This window comes from Medicago sativa, chromosome 4 (genome assembly GCF_051527215.1).
Source record: "Medicago sativa cultivar Bolivia chromosome 4, Bolivia_mono, whole genome shotgun sequence".
NCBI lineage: Eukaryota > Viridiplantae > Streptophyta > Magnoliopsida > Fabales > Fabaceae > Medicago > Medicago sativa.
The window spans coordinates 32,374,889-32,392,850 of record NC_140752.1 but is presented as its reverse complement, the minus strand read 5'-3'; the positions used below and the strand labels follow the sequence as shown (position 1 = coordinate 32,392,850).

Genomic DNA, 17,962 nt, shown 5'->3' with positions numbered 1-17,962 from the left:
TCATTGCCTACGTACCCTTTTAAGGGATCAAATCCACCGTAGTTCTCTTCCAAAAAATGTTTTTGTTTTTTGTTGGTTGGTTTTAAGTTTGAAAATTGGAATTTTGAAGAATGGAGATTGAGAGGCCTTAAAGGCATGAGATTTAAGAAAAAGTGGGATTTGATTAGTGATTTTGGAAAAAAGTCAAGTATGATTAATTTTCATTGAAATTTGATTAAGAAAATAAAGAGAAAATGCAAAGGAGTTTTGACTCCTATATTTTTGGAAAAGGTTTTCAAGTGATGTTGTTCAAGTTTTTTGGAAAATTGATTTTTCTAAGTGTAAATCCTAAGCATTCATCTAAACATGCAATCCTAAACATACATCTAAACATGCATAACCTAAGCATACATCTAAAGTAACCATGTGAGGTGTGTGCTAGAGTCGGTGTGAGTGGTGTACATATTTAGAGTCCATTGTCCTTTACATCATGCCCTAGTTTACATTCTATGGTCTTGCAAGAAATTAAAATTGCATAAAAGTAAAGTACAAAAAATCCTAAGTATTACATTCTAATTTTTGCATGTATTTTACAGTGTGAGAAAGATAGAATATAAGATGGAGAGTGAGATGCCTTATGGAATGCATGAAACATGAAATGAAAAAGTTAGTAGCACATGATAATATCAAGAAAATAAAGCAAGTAAAATATCAAGACAAAAGCATAGAAAACTTCACAAAATAAAGCCAAAAAGTGCAAAAATATAACTAAAATTTACTCACAAAATGCAAGAATCCTATTGCCTAAAATTCTCACATTCTAATACATGTTTCAAAGGCTTAGAATCAGGTCTTAAAATGAGAATTAAGGCAACATGATGAACTTGACATTTACAAAGTAAATTTAGGCATATTTGCACTATTTATTCACAAATGTAACTTGCAAACCAAGCAATTGAGTAAAATTCACACATATGCAGCTAAAGCACATACAAACAGTAGCTAAAACTTCACAAAATCACATGGTATAGGTCACAAACATTTTTCAAGAAATTGGAATTAGAATCAAGCAATTTTCACTAGCTTTTTAACATAAAACTCAAGAATTAAGACAAAAAAATGTATCAATATTTTTATAAAGTTTTTCAGTTCAAAATCAACAAAAAAATCATCACAAAAATATCAAGAGGTCTCTATAATTTTTTAGAGAATTTTATAAATCATTTTAGGCATTTTTTGGATTTTAAGTAAAAATAAAGGTGTAAACAGCATTGAACAGTGGTGTATTTAGCAGATAATACAGCAAAAAACTCAAAAAAAAAGCAGGTCCAAGGCCCAAAACGCGCAAGAACTTATAGCCACATGATCAAGATTCAGATCTACGGTCAGAAATGCAAGAGAAACAAACCAGAGGTGAACCAGACTGGTTCACGTGAACCGGTCCGGTTCACCCCCCTATATAATCACAAGACCGGTTCAAAGCTTCATAACATCCTTCTCTTTCTCTCTCTAACATGCAGAGAAGAGAGAGAAGCTCTCTTCTTCTCCGATGAAATCTGGTCTGGCAAGCTTAACAACTCCATGACTTTCGAATTTTTTACAGTTTTTTGGAATCCTTTTTCATGAATTTTATAGATCCAGACTTGATTTCGAAGGAAGAAGAAGGATTGGCTATGGATCTATGCGTTTATACTTACGGCTTTTGAAAAAAAACGAAAAGGAAGAAGATGAGTTACCTCTTCTTCGTTCAGTTTGGAGATGCTATGAACGGTTGTTGTTGTTGTTCGTTCTTTCACCTTCGTTCTTTCTCTTTCGTTCTTCTGGACGATCTTGATGCGAAACTGAATTTGTGAGATGTTTGTTGCGTGATTCATAGCTTCAAGCTCCTTTCGCTGTCGATTTCCACTTTGATGTTCGATTCGAAACCCTAGGGTTTTGATTTGGCTCGAATTGGGATTTGATTGGATTTTGTTGAACACTTTGATTCGGTTTTGATGATTTTGGTTCAATCTTTATGAGCTTTGTTTCTGTGTGAGTTCAGTTTGATCTTATGCTAGCTTTCTTGATCGAATTTGATTCGGTTTTGAGAGATTGTGTTGTTATTTGGTTGAATCTGTGATGAATTGTGACGAGTTTGGTTTGGATTGTGATGATTCTGGTGAATTGGTGTTGATTCTGGAAAATTGGGGATGAATCACGGTTGAATGTTCTTGATGAACTTCAACGTGTTCATCACTTTTCTGGGTTTTTGATCTGTTTTGGTGGAGAGAGAAAAATGTGAAGGTGTTTGTGGTGATTTGGCAAAAAATGAGTGGTGAATCTGACTTTGACTGGTGACTGGGCTTTTATAGTTGAGGTGTATGATGACTGGACCAGTAACAAGCTGCCACGTGGACTGGACTTGTAACAAACTTTTGGACCAATCTGCAATTAACCAAAAGATAAGGACTATTCTGCAATTAACTAAGAATAAAGGACTAAAATGCAAAAATAGCAAAAGGACTAAAAATGTAATTAAAATAAAATTGGTAAAAAATGTAATTTGAAAACAACGTAAAGTGAAACGATTAAAAATGACAAAACGGACTAAAACGAACCAATTACTTAAATGAGGTACTTTAAAGTAACCTCTCTCTGCCAAAATTTCGTGTGAAATGACCAAAATGCCCCTGGGGACCAAAACGACTCAAAAATGACTCAGATGCAATTTTAAAATGGATTTTATCAAGGAATTAAAGCAAGAGTTTATTCAGACAAATTGAAAAGACTCAGAGACAATTTTAAGAGTTTAAACAGAGCCTTAACACTGGAAATGACTAAAATGCCCCTAGGGGCTAAACTGACTCAAAGACTTCAACTGTGATTTTTTGAAATGGATTTTGACATAGAATTGAAACAAGGACTTATTCAAACCAATTGAAAGGACTCAAACAATTTTTAAGGACTAAAATGAGTTTGAATGCAGGAAATGACTAAAATACCCTTTTCATGAATTTTGCAAATAACATTCAAATAAGACACAGAGAAGGATGCAATTGATCAGAAAAATTTTTGAATGACTTGAAATGCAAGAAAAGAAGAATTGAGCTAGTATTTTTAGGTCCAAAATTAGGGTGTAACATTCACCCATGTCTTTGTCACTAGTTTCAATAGAATTCACAGTCACCCTTTCTAAGGTTGGAGCTGGAGACTCTTTATTAGTAGTTTCTTCAACAATATGATCAACCACATCAACTCGGTAACATTGTGGATTTTCGCTTCTATGCTTCATGGCTTCGAAAATATTAAACACCACTTGTTCATCTTGAAAACGAAGCATCAATTCTCCCATCTCCACATCAATAAGTGCTCTACCGGTTGCTAGAAAAGGTCTTCCCAACAATAAGGGAAGTTCTTCATCCTCCTCCATATCAAGAATCACAAAATCAGCTGGAAAAAGTAAATCATTAACCTTTACTGATGCTTGAGTAGGACAAGGCTAAGATGGACCACTTTCAGTAAGGTTCTCCAATTGCAGAGGTGTATAGCCTTGAGGAAGACCAAATGGAGGCCTAACAACAACTATTGCAGAGGTTGGCTATGGCTCAGGGGTTACATTCTCCACCGCTCGAGGCTACGAGTTTTGTTATCTGTTTGCAAGTTCTTGGATAGTATCCATCAGTCGATCCAACTTTGTGTTCAGCTGGTTGATGTCTTATCTCATGACTTCTTGGTTTTGCTCAATCTCTTCTACCCTTCGCGCGTTGTTTCGAGTGTAATGTGAATTCTAGGTAATAAGAAGGTGAATGAGTTTTGGGTATGAAAACGAATATATGCATGTTATGGACGACGTTAATGCAAATACATGAAAAAGTTTTTTCTTTCTTTATTTTTATGATTAGTTTTATGGAATTGCAAGGCTTTTGATGTTGCCACAAGTATCTACCAATTGTAAAGGCATTGAAATAAAGAGAAACATAAGTAACTGAAAAGCAATAAGGATTTTTCATTAATAATCAAAGAGACATACAAACATGCAGGTTACAAACTTTTTAGATTGCCTCAATCTTCTCCCCAAAGTCTCTTATCATAGTCTTATCGAATTCAACAAAAGCAATGATATCGGAAGGAGTGTTCAATTTCGTAGGGATGGTTTCAATCTCATCATTGGCCAACTTTTCTAGTCTTTAGAACATACTCTTCCAATGCACACCCTCATCACGGTGTACTCAGAAAAGAATTCCTCTTTCAACCAAGTTTATATAGCGATGCTCCCACCCTTCATTTTCTCTTTTGAGGTCTTCACTAGCTTCTCCTAGACGGTCACTAAACTTCTTGAATTCTTCCAAATTAACTTATTCCTTTTTCAACTCAAGTTGACTACTCGCATGTGCTCTTTCCACTGCTTCCTTTTGTAACTTCTCACTCAACACATATCCCTCATACTCATTCACCATGATATTGAGTTGTTGTTTTGCATCTTTGAGTCCTTCTTTTAGCTTATTTCCCTCAACCTGAGATCTTTTCCATAGCTCTCTCAACTCTTGAGCTCTATCTAAGCGTTCATCTCGCTCTTGGTTCTTAAACTTAAGCTGAGAATTTGCTCCTCCCAACCATCCTTGCACCTTGCATATGTCGTCCTCCTCAAGCCTTAGCCTTTTGTTGCTACTCTCAATGAGTTTGTCCTCTCAGAATCCTTCCCATTTCAGCTCGCTGTTTTCTTGAATAGCTTTGAGTAGAATAGCTTGCAACTCTTCTTTTTCTTTGTTGAGTTATGCCATGGTTGCTTTGAGATCATCTGCTTCCTCTATTGATATAGTAATGTGCTCATGGGACCTGGGTGGAATAGGGGCTTTGACAATGAATGGTAGTTTCACCTCTTGGACTCTTTCTTTGACCCACTTCGATAAGTCTCTTTGCTGGTGCCAACCTTGCGTTTCCAATCACTTCTCTTCAGGGTCATTGGCACCCATGTCATGTAACACTAGACATTCGATTTTTCTTCGGTCTTCTCCCACTTAGGACTTCCCAACTGTCTTAGAGCCAAAATTAAATTGTAGTTTATTTATGCTTTGGACCCTATGAGTGGCACATTTGGGAATTTCCCCACACCTGATGATGATTTCTTTAATGTCGAGCTTCCTTGGACCCTATGAGTGGCACATTTGGGCCCCACTTTTCTTTTTTGTCTTTTTGCTTTTTTATTTTATTTTGAAGGGGATTGGGCTTTGGGCTTTTTTCAGAGCTGTTGATGTAATTTGCTCACTCCTTTTCAGATTTGAACCCCCTCTATGACTTTATTTTATTTGTTTTTTTTTCTCAAATAAGTGCTTATTTAAGCTCGAGTCAAATTCCATGCACTCTAAGAGTGTTCTTTTCATAGTACTTTATTTAAATTATTGTTTCTTTTTAGAACCCTTTATTTAAATGTTTTGTTTTGTTTTCATAAGTTTCTTTTTATTTTAATAAGTGTTTATTTGAACAAGTGTTTATTTAAGCATTTGAGTCAAATTTTTGCACTACCAAAGGTGATCTTTTCAGATCTTCTTTTCTTTTATGTTGGCTTATTTTTATAATTCATTTTCAATTTATTCTTTTGCTTTTTAGCATATGTAAATAAGTGATTATTTGAACAATAGCTTATTTAAGCATATTGAGTCAAATCTTTGCACTAACAAAGATGTTGTTCTTAGAGCGCCTATTTTTTTTTTCTCTTAAGATGTTTATTTAATTATTTTTATTTTTTGCTCATTTACTTATTCATTTGCTCCATTATTGTTTTGTTTTATTTGTTCATTTATTTATTTATTTTAAGTCTTGCATACATATTTATTTACTTGTGTATTTACCGCATTCTCATTCATTCATTTTCATATCCATATTGCATTCTCTCATCTTCTACCCCTTCACTTTTCTTTTCATTTTTGGACTATCTGGCGAAACATAATTTTTTTTTATAATAAACATTGTCAAAAAGGGTCGATCTGACGTATGTCTTTTTGCACCTGGTAATTCCTATCCCTGACGTATGTTTAGTGATCTTGGGTTATCCTCACTATTAATTCAATTTTTTTAATAATAAACATAGTGAAAAAGGGTCAATCTGACGTATGTCTTTCTGCACCCGGATAATTCTTATCTCTGAGGTATGTCTTGTGATCTTGGGTTATCCTCACTATTAATTCAAGATATTTTATAATAAATATAGTGAAAAAAGGTCGATCTGACGTATGTCTTTTTGCACCCGGATAATTCCTATCCTTGACGTATGTCTCGTGATCTTGGGTTATCCTCACTATTTAACTTAAGTTTTTTTCATAATAAATATAGTGAAAAAGGGTCGATCTAACGTATTTCTTTTTGCACCCAAATAATTACTATCCATGACGTATGTCTCGTGATCTTGGGTTATCCTCACTATTTAATTTAAGATATTTTAATAATAAATATAGTGAAAAATGGTCGATCTGACGTATGTCTTTTTGCACCTGGATAATTCATATCCCTGACGTATGTCTCGTGATCTTGGATTTATCCTCACTATTAACTAAAGATTTTTTCATAATAAAAAGAATGAAAAAGGGTCGATCTGACGTATGTCTTTTTGTACCCGGATAGTTCCTATCCCTAACGTATGTATCGTGATCTTGGGATTGTCCTCATTCTAAAAACCTTAAAATCAATCCAACACACTTAAATTTATTTTTTAAGAAAAATGTATAATATTTTATCCATTCCTCCGACACATGCAAAGCTTAAGCCTCCTAATGCGAGCACACAACCTTTTGTTGTATCGGTGGGACGCAACATAAACATTATTCATTAATAACTTGTTTTCTCTAACCGAATACTGTTTTATCCATTCCTCTGATACATACACGTGCTTAAGCCTCCTGATGCGAGCATTCAAGCACTGTTGTATCAGCGGAATGTGATATAAGCATTACTCGCTAAAAATAACCAACCCGCAAATCTTTTTTACGAAGACCTACGTAGCTTTGAGTTTCTCATTGCACACATGAATACGTAGGAGCGGGATCGCAACATCTCGTCAAGCACCCCAAATTAAAAATCTTTTTCTTATTATAATAATGTAGAAATAAGAAACCAACACATAGGCAGATAACCTAAACCTGTGAGAGTAAGCGAACCTTCCCTTTAAATGGTTCCTATTGAGTACAATGGATGCGAGGGGTGCTAACACCTTCCTCTCGCATAACCAACTTCTGAACCCATTTCATGGTTCACAGACCACATTCACCCAAGGTTTTATCGATATTTTCCTTTCCCTCTCTTGGGATAAATAAAGTTCAGTGGCGACTCTGTTATCATTATGAGTGTTTACACTCGTGGCCAATTCTTTATTTTTCGTGCCACAGAAGGGATGCCAAGAAATGAGACCATTAATACCCTTTGTCCACCTGTGATTGGTCCTTGCACATGTGAGATGTGAACCAACAACAGTGTAAAGGGAAACAATAGATAATATTTCCACCACACCTCTTGTGACGCATGTCAAGAATGTAGAGTGTAGTACACATTGGCCAAGAGTATGGGAACTGGATCTTTGTCTATCGTAAGGACATCCCAAAAGACACTGATTGCGGCAAAATCAACAAAGTTTTTGGTTGATGGGAACATTACCAAACCACAAACAAGGAGGGTGAGCATGTTGTTGAAAGACTTCATATCTCGGGACGCGGCAAACTCAAGAGCCTTTTTCTCTAGATAACTTCAGAGAAAACCTAGAGCGTTCCCTCTAGTCTTCACATTGCTAGCAAATCCGGACACTTCAATGTTTAGAGTTTCAGCCAATTTTTCAACTTTTCAAGGATGGAAATTTCCATATATGGACCCTTTCCTTTTGGAGGAATACCCACAATCCTTTCGAACTCTTCAAGTGTGTGTGCTAGTTGGAAGTCTTGGAATAGGAAACATCTCATTAAGGGGTCATGGAATTGTGCTAATGTTGTGATAGAGTTATCCTAGACATTAGTGAACAAGTGATCAAGGATGTCACCATACTTGAAGACAAAAGCACCCTTTGGAATTGTTGTTAACTCGGCACTCAAATCTCTAAGACTTTCCAAATTTGGGAGCTCGACTTTCAATGACAGAGTTCTTTTTTTCTCGGAGCCCATGTTCAATTTGTTATAAACTTGCAACACAATTTTATCCTTTGCAATTCCTTGAAACAAACTTGTATATTAAGAAAATGATTTTACGCATGTGGATGCAATGCGTGTATGCTTTGTGTGGATATGGATAATTGGGAAACAAAACTTAAAGGGAAGGCTCCCTATGAGGCCTTAGTTCTATGTTCTTTCTATATCAGAGTTCTCACCAAGGACACCTAGAATCATTGAGGCATCTCGAAATTTTGCCATAATAACAGGTTAACCATTATACGACAACCTTTCACGAGCGTGTCTCTTCTAGGCGAGGTTTGTACCAAAATGACATATCCACCTCGAAATCCAATACAAACACCAAAATTTGAAGAGGTTCTAAGAAGAAGGTGTTTAGAGTTAGGGGTCCAATTCAGAATTTCGCCATAATAATGGGCTAGCCATTTATATGGACGACCTTTCAACGAAGAGGACCATCTCTAATTGGGGTCTTCATATTAACTAAATGAGATGTTTATCTCGAAAGCCAACATTACACAAACCATCATCCTAAACCTAGGTTTTTCAAGCTCGGGTGTAGAGTTCCACTCAAAAGTGTTTTGAACGGCACAACCTCAATACAATAGCACAATAATATAAAGGCAAAAAATAAATAAAGCGGAAATTAAATAAAGCAAATAAGACAGCAAAGGAACTAACACTAAAAGCTAAACTAACTAACTAGGTTTGATTTCTCTAAATCTCCCCAGTGAAGTCGCAATCTGAAGCAGCGGGAAAAATGCGCAGGCGGAAAGTGCTTGCTAAACAGTAAAGCCGTCAAAGTTTTATCTTTGAAAAGGGGAATGTCGATAAACCCCTTCGAGTTCGGGAATCAGTTATGTGAAGGGGATGTATTAGCACTCCTTGCATCCGTTGTATCCAACGAGAACCGTTAATTAGTTTAGCGCTTAATTAGGTGTTACTTTTATGTTTGTTTCCTTATTATTCTGAAAATTAAATAAATTATGATTGACATCACCCCAAACTTATGAAAATAATTTTTCTTTGTTTCAAATTGGTTTTTTCTTTCCCTACTGTAAAAATTATTATAATTGAAGTTAAAATCATTTAGAAAAAAAAAAAATCAGCCACCGAAAACATTATTACGACGAGTCGCGTACTAGGTTTCTCTCTTTAAAACTTTGTTAAAACTATTCACATTGTGCAATCAAACTAGCATTACATTCCAAGGATGAAACAACTATTAAACTATTCAAAACTGTTAAACTATTATTTATTTCATTCCAAGTTTTATTTTTGAAAAGGGGAATGTCGATAAACCCCTTCGAGAACGAGAACAAGGTCATTGGTATCAAATTTTGGGTTCGGGAGTCGGTTACGTGAGAGGGTGGTATTAGCACTCCTCGCATCTGTTGTATCCAACGGGAACCGTTAATTAATTTAGCGCTTAATTAGGTGTTAGTTTTATGTTTGTTTCCTTATTATTATGAAAATTAAATAAATTATTATTGATATTACCCCAAACTTATGAAAATAATTTTTCTTTGTTTAGAATTGGTTTTGTCTCTTCGTACTGTGAAAATTATTATAATTGAAGTTAAAATCATTTAAAATAAATCAGCCACCGAAAACATTATTACGATGAGTCGCGTACTAGGTTTCTCTCTTTAAAACTTTGTTAAACTATTCAAAATTATGCAATAAAACTATCATTACATTCCAAGGACGAAACAACTCCGTTACAAACTATATCAAACTCATACTGCATCGTAGGATTCCTTCTAAAAATACACCTTAGAAGATACTACTAAGACCACTTTAATATGTTATACCAATACTACTCAAACTTCCGAAGGGATAAAATTTATTGAAGGGACACAAAAGATGGTGAATAGGTGGCTCAGGAGTGCATTGACTGGAAGAGGGAGAAGAGAGAAAACTTGGAAATGCGTTGAGTTTTGTTGTGATTTGGACAAGGACATGAACACTCCTTTTATAGTGTCAGAAACCACACTTGTGAGAAAATGGATGGCTCAAATCACATGATCGTTAGGAAACGAACGACCTGGTCATTCGACAATTAAAGCAAACACAAGAATGTGCTGGAATGTGGAGGGTGCATGCAAAGCGTCATTGTGATGAGTTTTGGTTTCTTGAAACAAAAATACATCTCTTATAGTTTAGAAGTCATACCTCAACTGACAAATACCGAAATTGTAAGGTCGGACGTTGTGGCCCGGGTTCAAACCCAGGACCTCACAGTTATGTGTGAGTTTAATTTTAGTGGATTACCACTTCATCTAAAACCAAAAAAAATAAAAAATAAATACATCTATTATATAGCCCAATCAGACGACATTGTGTGTGTGTGTGTTGTGATTATATTAATTGCATGCACACCCCAAGTATCATACATCTATTATATATACACTGGTATTGTGTGAAATCTCTCCTACAATGGAATTTCTAGCATTTTTAAATTCACACACTAGTATACACTCATATGTTCCAACCAAATCAAAATCACACTAAATCAATTTGTAAACATCAATTCTACCAAAACTAAAGCAAATGGAACTCCTATATTGAGAACTAAACAAAAAAGGAAAATACTAATCACTATTCTGCGACAAGCAAGGTACATAAGGTGAAGTAGAAGAAGCTTCTCCATGAGCATTTTTGCAAGAAGCTTTTGTAATTGTTCCAGAAATTGAGGTTATGTTAACTGCATTCATGAAGATATCAGTGCAACCTGAATTCTTGTTGCAATTCAATTTAATTGATGTTTTGCTATTAGAAGTTCCAATAACATCGCGATAAGTTACACCACTTATTTGTACTTCTGATTTCTGGATAATCATATTCCAAAAATAAATCATCCAAAAATAATAATATTATGTATGGTATGACTATATAAGTCTGAATTTCAAAAAAAAAAAAAAAAAAAAAAAAAAAAAAAGGACTATACAAGTCTAACCTGCATATTGTTTGCTTTGTCAATCACTAAATCTCTATAGTTCTGATCAATAATTATAGGATTTTTTGTCTCTGTAAGTATGATTTGTTCAAATGAGATATTTCTTGCATACCCAGATCCACCCTGTACAAATGGAAAATAGAAATAATTCTTGAACTAATTATGAAAATGTGTCAACAGACACACATTTGTTAACTTATTTTGATACTTGATTTGAAAACCTGCATTTACGAAATAACAATGGCATATGTGCAAATTTTAATTTATTTAATTTTAATTTATTTAAATAATTTTTTAGCCCCAACAAATATATCTAATTCCAACTTTATGTTATGTATGTTTGTAAAAAAAAAAAAAAGTTAATGTCATGTTCAATTGGTTAGTTCTACATAAGTTTCAAAAGAAAAAATAGTTATTCTTTGTAAATAAAATATTATAAAAATAAAAAAAATATTTAAAATGAATTGAAAAGCCACAAAAAATAGTAGTTAGTGTTATTTTAATTTATTCTTAGCTTTCTTTCATAATAAACTGAAGAAAAAAATGGTTTAAGCGTTTTAAAAAAAAATTAATCAAACATGAATGTAAAACCACTGGACCATATAAGCTCCCTTTAATGTGAACCAACTGTAGTAAAAAGAATAACAATGAACAAAATTAAAATTATTTTTTCTTTCAAAAATCGCACAATTTTTTTATGTAGGACTATAAACATATTGAAGGAAATCAAATTTAGTCGGTTGAAATTTGTACCGGCCATGTCTTTATTCTCATTCCATTTTCTGTTCTAATGAAAGTGCAATTTTTAACATATACTTGTTCCACTATTTCATAAGCTCCATTTTCTCCAAGGCTTCCTACACTAAACACAAACACAAGAAAGGAAAATGAGGGTATATTTTTATGTCATTATAGAATTAATCAGTGGAGTAGAATTTTAGTGTTAGTATTACTTTTACCTTATACCATGACCTGGTCCACAAGTTACTCCTGTAATGTTAATATTTGATGTACCATTGTTCATTGCTATGCAATCGTCTCCTATATATTAAAAAAAAAAAAAACTTTCAAATAATATATTGTGTAACAAATTTAAAAAATGTGTAGAATAAATAATTTATTTTCCTCATATTTCAAGAGTTTTTGAGAAAAACAAAATAATCACTTCTACATGACTGTATTCGTTTGTTGCTTCTTTTATTTTAAAATGAGAATATGAGTTTGATTTATGTGTAGAACAATTTTTGCTCAGACTTTACCTGTCTTTCGACCAAACTTCAGATTATTTTCATTCCCTTGAAAATCGAAGAGTTCACACCAAAAAGAGAAGTTTTTTTTTATAATGATCTCTAAAATTGAGTATCTAACAAAAATCTTTCAAAAATTCGGTATTCGGTTCAAGAACGACTAATATGGAAAATCAATCTCACCGCCAACTTGTGGAGCCCATCTAAATATTATTTGTATCTAAATCTCTTACCCGTTGCAATAGTCGAGTCCTGAATTAAAACGTAGCTTGAGTGACCAATATCAATTCCATCTGTGTTTGGGCTCTCTTGAGGTGCAGTGATATTGATCTTGAATATATTTACATGATCCGAATAATCTATAGATATGTGATTTCTTGCACTATTGAGATGGTGAGTCCCATTTAGTTGGAGGTTGCTACAGTTATCAATGTGTAGGGCCTGTACATTGCATAAAAAAAGAAAAAGACAACACCATTATTTTATCACAAATATTACATCAACTAGGGACAAATCTATGGAATGTAAATTGGGGGCTGCTGCCCCAACTTTGTTTTATTTTATTATGTTATTTATTTATTTTTCTTGGTACAATTTTAATTCTGTTATTTATTGGATGTGTTACTTTTTATCCCCACCTAAAATAATGTTTTGTCTCCTATAAATAAAGACTAAGACTATGAAAGTAGTTTCTCTCCTATGATGTTTTGTCTCCTATTAATGAAGATTAGAGTTTTATTTTTTATATTATTTTTTAGAGGATAAATTTTTTATATTGTTGTAAATATAAGAAATTCTACAAAGCTTTTGAAATACGAAGATAAATAGAGAACAAATTATAATTCTAAGATATTAACGTACGTACTTTTCATTTTTGAGTTTTACAATGTGTAATTTTTGTTATCTTATCTCTAATTTTTATTTAATAATATTGATGTCATTGTCTTATCACTAATATAATGAGATATTTTTGTATAAAAGTTATATAATGTGATTTTGCACTCTTTATTCCAATTTTCTGAGTCCATTACTATGTAATTGTTGATATTATTTATTCCAATTTTCTGAATGGTGTAATACTTTTGTTTCAATTATATCACTCATTTAAATTATTGTATTTACAATTTTATCCTTTATATAACAGTATTTAAATCTTTAATCAAGAAAATCAGTTAAACCTCATTGCAATTGAAAAAATCTCACTATAATAGGAACAACATCTAACATTATAGAAAGGTTATTAAAAAAAACATTATAGAAAGGTTATTTTGATCATATTTGCTAAAATTATTTGATTGTGATATATGCGAACGAAATTATAAACAGGTGTCATAACCTAGTTATATATTTAAATGCGATTAAAAAGCGGACAGACGAACATGATACTAGCTACTTATCTTTCCGATAGCAATAATAATAATAAAGAATCTATGTTTCCTTTGTCAAAAAAAAAAATCTATAATTCCCTTATATTTTCCGTTAGTAATTTTTTTTCTCATTATATTACAAAGATATATATATATATATGGTTTATCAAAAATAATTTTATATATATGATATAAATATCTTACAGTTGGTCGTGGACAGTTTGTCACCTGAAAATAAATAAATCAATAAATAAGTAAACAAGCAAGCAAATAAAGGGTATTAGATGCAAAATATTTTTACAATTAATCTCAATTATAACCAATTTTCTATATTTTCCAAAAAAAAAAAAAAGATAAATTTTTATATACATGAAGGGTCTAAATTCTAATTGAATAAATAAAATGGAAGGAAAAAAATAAAACATACACTACAATTTGTTTTCCACCAAGCAGAACCCTGGCCGTCGATTTGTCCACCTCCATCGATGATTATGCCATGAATGTCATAAAAACCAATCCACTTGGTATAGTCTTCATCCTTCCATGCGTCACTGCTACTTGGCGCAACAATTTTTCCTTCGAGCTTTTGATTAATCGAATCATGAGTTATATAGATTTTATATTAGAATATCGTTTCAAAAAAATATAAGTATAAGAATAGAATATAGACCCAATTTCAACAAAGTGAAAAAGTTTAAATGGTAAATGAGTTCCACCAAAAAAGATCATTGTGAACATAGTTTTGATGAACATTAAAAGGTAAAGGAACAATAAAGATTGATCTTGTATTATTACACATTAAATCAATGAACCTCACTAGGGCGGTTTACACTATAGCAGCCGTTTTAAGCCACTAAACTTTTTTATTTATTTAATTAGAAGTACTATTTTTTTCCCTCGTAGTATAAAAATTTAAACACTAAATTTGCTACAAATAAATTCAGTATAAAATTTAATCAGCAATGTGAATAAATTTAATATTGTGAAAACTAGTTAGAGTTTTTTTGACCAAGAAAACTAGTTAGAGTTAAAGCCCTTCAATTTGTTGTTGTTGCTGCTGCTACAAATTTTGCAATAAGCCTATGAATTTGTTGGGTTAATCCTAACCTTATCTATTATATTACTTTCGGTGTAAAGTACTTTTAAACTGACTTACAATATTTGGCATTTATTTTTAAAATGCTATTATAAAAGTTGGTTAATGTACCAATTATGTTTGTTTTTTCATATTCTTTCCAAAAAAAAAAAAAATGTTTGTGTTTTCATATGTTAGTGTAAAACAATAGTGCATCGTTTTTTTCATAAGTTCCCACCACAAAAAATAATATATATATGAGGTATGTTAAACATGAAATGTAGATATATCTTTAAGGGGAATTAACTATAGTGCATCTCTCCCCTAAAAAACTATAGTGCATCTTTATTAAACTCTTATGTTAAACAAACAAAAGTGTAAATCCAAAATGAAAGTTTTTATTTTCGAAATGGTGATAATTTATCCTGCATACAAGAAAATAAAATTGTTCAAAGAATATAATTTAATAGGGAAATGAACATTTTTTTTTATAAAGATTACCTGAAAATGAACCGGAGAGAAACTGCAGGGGCCTCTAAATTTGAGAGGGTTCAACAAGAAAGTTTTTTCAGATGGAACCAAAAGTGTTGGAGTATCACTGTCTCTCTTGCAAATATCACTCCAAGCTTTTAGAAAAGCCTTTGTAATTGAAAATAAAAAACCCCACAAATTTAATTAAATATATAACAATAATAAAAATATACTAATGTTTCCCAGTAAAAACATAAATATAACAAGAAGAAAATTTTGATATATAGTGGACGTAATATAAAATGAATAATGTGAATTTTTCAACCGAAAAGTAAAATTCCTTAAATCTAAACAAAAATGAAACTAATCAGAGATATTAATTTAAATGTAATTTACCTGAGAATCATCTGTGAAGCCATCTCCAACAGCACCGTAATCCATTACATTGAAAATGTTGGTGTTTTGAGTAGTTTCTGGACATGGTATGTTACATGAACAACATGAAACAATAAAGGATAATATGAAGAATGTGACAAAAAGAAGTTGCATGTCAACTTTGGAGAACGTGAAAAAGAATTTTTCTTTAAGTGTGATGTGATTGTTTATCATCCTAGTGAAGTTGACTTTGTACCATAGTGGCAGATATATATACACACGACTAGATGAGAGAAATTTTATTACAAAATTAATGGGATGGGTTTCTTTTGTTTTTACGGTGGAATGAGTTTCTTTTGTTGTACCAAATTAATGATATTGATTGATGATATTAAAAGCTTAAGCAAATTCAAGAAGTAAGACATCGCAAGACAAAAAAGACAAATTAGAGTTGACAATGGTAGCGATTATTCCGTAGATATCATTGAGTTATTAGTCTTTGTCTTTTTTTAAAAGCTTTTCTTTACTTATGTTAAGTAGTTTAAAATAGTCTTTCGAAGAAAAGAAAAAAGAATTTCAAAATAGTAAATAGTAAATATGGCAAGTCACGTCACCAGTTAACGTTCCATGCCATCACCGTTAACGACCCAACTTAACAGAGGAACTCAATTGGTCGACATTTGTAAAATTCAGGTCTATTGACTATTTTGAAGAATTTGAGGATGAAATTGATCCGTGCATACAAGTTCAAGGACTAACTAATGCACCAACTAATTAAAACATGTCTATTTTATAATAAATATATAACTTGTTAATAAATAATTGTTATTTATAAAAAAAATGTTATTTTTAGTTGTTTTAACATATGCAGTGTTAGACAAACCCTTGCATAAAAAGAGAAAAATCTGTTCCAATTTGAAACAAACTAATCTCCTTCAAATTTCGACAATGTGAGGATAGTCCTTAAATTCTAGATCAATTGGAATTGGCAAATCTTATCTCTTTTGAATGTTGATGAATTTTTGAAACACGACTAAGCACAGTTGAAAGTTTACGTAAATTTAATTGTGTAAAATAAAAAACAACAAAAATAAAAGAAGTGTTTGAATAAGAAAATTTTATTTTAAAGATTCCAATAGAAAAAGAAAGATTTTTCACTTTTCAGTCTTATTATTTCAAACCTACTTTCGAATCCCTATTCTTAAGATTTAGGACCATAACAAATTATCCCTAATGTTGAAATTCAAGCAAATTATGCCAAATATTTGAGTATTGAAACTGAGTTATATGTCATGATTCAATTATACTAAGCATGGTTTTTAAGTAGCTAACCTTATGTATCGATGTTAGAAAACCTCAATATAACCTCAATATATAATAATATATATAAACTTTCTACAAGAGTCTAGCTATAAGCATAAAAAAAAAAAAAATGTGAGAGATATAAATATAAACCTTAAAAAAAGCATACAAATTAAGTTTCCATGATTATTTCTCTCATTACTTGACAACAATAAAATCAGTTCTTTTTTAATTTCTGGAGTCTTGTAAGAATGTTATACTCCCTCTGGTCCTATTTATAAGAAAAAGTTGACTTTTTAGATACATTGAATAACTTATGTATCTAGTCAAGAATCTAAACCAAATACATAATTTATTCAATGTATCTAAAAAGTCATTTGTTTCTTATAAATAGGACCGGAGGGAGTACTTAGCATAAAATGAAATTCAATCGTCAATTTTTGAAAAAGAATTTAATAAAGACATACTCCATAATGTAACATCTAAATTATGAGATGAATTCATTAGTAACTGACCCACATGATGGAGTTTCAATAATGGAACTGCACTAGTTTCAATTGGATACGTTGTTATCAAAAATAGGAATCACAAGACACATTGCAACGTAACGTTACACTCATTTCTCACACCCTAATTTTTTATTGGTTGATCCAAACGTTTATGTAGTTAAAAATACATCTCTAAACGGTTATGAAATAGGACGTTTAGTCCACGAGAGTTACATTTATCTAAAGATATTTTTTTTCCATTTTCTTTAACCAATGATTTACCAATCGTTGCTTAACAAGGCCATATTTTTAGTAGGGAACTTGTTAGGTGTACATTCAAATTTCCATTTATGTAGGAAAAAGAGTTGTATAAACAATTCAATGCAATGAAGTTCCTATCAGACCATCATATTCTTAACTTCCCGTCTAAGTTTCTGTTTGGATATTTGGAGGAGAGAAGAGGGGAGGATTTTGGAGGGAGGGTTGAAGAAAAAATTCTAAACTTTTAACAAGAAATATATTTTAAAATTAATTTAGATGTTTAACATGTTTAATAGTACATTTTAGAAATCT

The 17,962-nt window shown here is 32.0% G+C and overlaps 1 protein-coding gene across 1 annotated transcript; it reads right to left on the bottom strand.

The window, feature by feature from the left end:
* Positions 1 to 10,456: 10,456 nt before the first annotated feature.
* Positions 10,457 to 15,957, bottom strand: LOC146928819 (putative polygalacturonase At3g15720). The gene is made up of 9 exons (XM_085701009.1): positions 15,621 to 15,957; positions 15,255 to 15,392; positions 14,106 to 14,261; positions 13,883 to 13,906; positions 12,545 to 12,752; positions 12,024 to 12,105; positions 11,818 to 11,926; positions 11,065 to 11,187; positions 10,457 to 10,936 (listed from the first exon to the last, which is right to left on the bottom strand). The coding sequence occupies exons 1-9, from the start codon at positions 15,831 to 15,833 to the stop codon at positions 10,700 to 10,702; spliced, it is 1,290 nt and encodes a 429-aa protein (XP_085557135.1). The 5' UTR covers positions 15,834 to 15,957; the 3' UTR covers positions 10,457 to 10,699.
* Between the last annotated feature and the right edge of the window lie 2,005 nt (positions 15,958 to 17,962).